At 40.0% G+C, this 1,776-nt stretch overlaps 1 protein-coding gene across 1 annotated transcript; it reads left to right on the forward strand.

Moving 5' to 3' along the window:
• Positions 1–227: 227 nt before the first annotated feature.
• Positions 228–968, forward strand: LOC105913723 (agamous-like MADS-box protein AGL29). Its single transcript, XM_012843576.1, has one exon. The coding sequence runs from the start codon at positions 228–230 to the stop codon at positions 966–968; it is 741 nt and encodes a 246-aa protein (XP_012699030.1).
• The last annotated feature ends 808 nt before the right edge of the window (positions 969–1,776 follow it).

Here is a 1,776-nt window from a genome sequence, read left to right on the forward strand (position 1 = left end):
TTCCATGTTAACACAATCTTTTGCTAGATATTTACAAATGCCTACCAAATTAAGAACGCGGAATCCAGCTAGCTATAATCCAGCACAGAATAGCATTCATTCAAATCTTCTCTGATTTTTGTTTCCATTTCGATCCCCTGCGTGTGCCTATATAAACGACGACTGTGTAACAAATCGTCATATACTCTTAAGGCTTAGCCAAGAAACCACATTTTTTCATCTCGGAGATGGTGAAGGGTCAGAAATCTAAGGGAAGGCAGAAGATTGAGATCAAGCCCATCGAGAATGATCAAGCACGTCAGGTATGCTTCTCTAAGCGCCGCCAAGGCCTGTTCAAGAAGGCTAGTGAGCTATCTATTCTTTGTGGTGCAATGGTCGGCACTGTTGTGTTTTCAGCCATTGGTAGGGCTTTCTCTTTTGGCCATCCCTCCTTTGATGAAGTTGTAAACCGCTTCCTCAATCCGGTCGCTCCCGATGTCCCTGCTGCGGGTGATGCAAGCAATGATAATGTGGGGCCACCAGTGACAGATACAGTCCATAAGCTGAATATGGAGTACTTAGAGTTGGAGCAGTCACTGGAGTCTGAAAAGAAGAGAAAGGAGAGGTTGCAAGAGGCAACTGAGAAGGAAATGGGTGAACCCATGATGCAGTGGTTGAATGCTAATATCATGGAATTGGGTCTAGATGAGCTCCAAGCGTTTCAAAAGAAGCTGGAAGAAATACATGATATTGTCAAAGAGAAGGTCAATAAGGTAATGGTGGAAGGAAGGCAAACTCCTGGGTCACTGCCACAACCACCTATGGAGATGGGTTCAACCTCGCAGAGTGCCAATCCTATGGCTTCCACAGCTCCTAGTTCGAGCATTGCTCTGATTGATGGATTTGAAGCTGTCAACGATCCCTTGCTTAGTGGTGTCCATGGGGTTGGTGGCCTGGGGAATGTCCCCAACAACCAAACCCATGGTTGATTGCTACAGATGTAATATGTTATGAATAAAAGTATCAGTCGTAGATGCATGCACTGATAATTCAAAATAGGTGTCAAATGTCTCTGTACCTTCATTTCAATGTTAGATGTATGTCACCAAGATATATCTACGACTTGTTGTCAAGATATAATCTACGAGTTGTTACCATTGGAACTATTTGTAAAACTTCATATGTATGGTAATTTCTTACTAATGAATCTGGTGGATGTGATGTTTGATGTTGTACCTTCCCCACAATGAGATAGAAATTGCTCAAAGATATTCCAATGTTTTTAATCTATCTGCATTTATTTATAGTTGCGCTGCAACAGATATTTAAAAACTGGGGATGAATCTATAATACTCCTTATATGTTTAGGCCACATGTACGTGACATTTGGACAAAACTTTCAGAAAATATTCTGCATCTAGTGGGACCGGGAGGACAAAGTTCTGGTTGGTGGCTACTAAATACTTAACCTGAAATAACAACGTCTTGAGAATTTTTTATCTTTTGACACAATTATGAATTTTACGGATGTACTTGCAGCAAAATGAAAATGATAGTAACAAATATGTATCGAAAGTTAAGATGCAATGCAACACCCTACCTTACAATTTTTTCAGACTCCTGTGACATAAACTAAAAATTAACAACACCACTTCCGAGCTTGAAATGATAAATGCAGCAATCAATGCCTGCCTTAAACATTCTGAAATAATATATTTGACTGAATAAAGTAATGGTTTCATAACAGTAATATAACATTGCACTTGAATTGAGTAAAACAAGGTTCAGTCTAAGGGG

The sequence above is a fragment of the Setaria italica genome, chromosome II (genome assembly GCF_000263155.2).
Source record: "Setaria italica strain Yugu1 chromosome II, Setaria_italica_v2.0, whole genome shotgun sequence".
NCBI lineage: Eukaryota > Viridiplantae > Streptophyta > Magnoliopsida > Poales > Poaceae > Setaria > Setaria italica.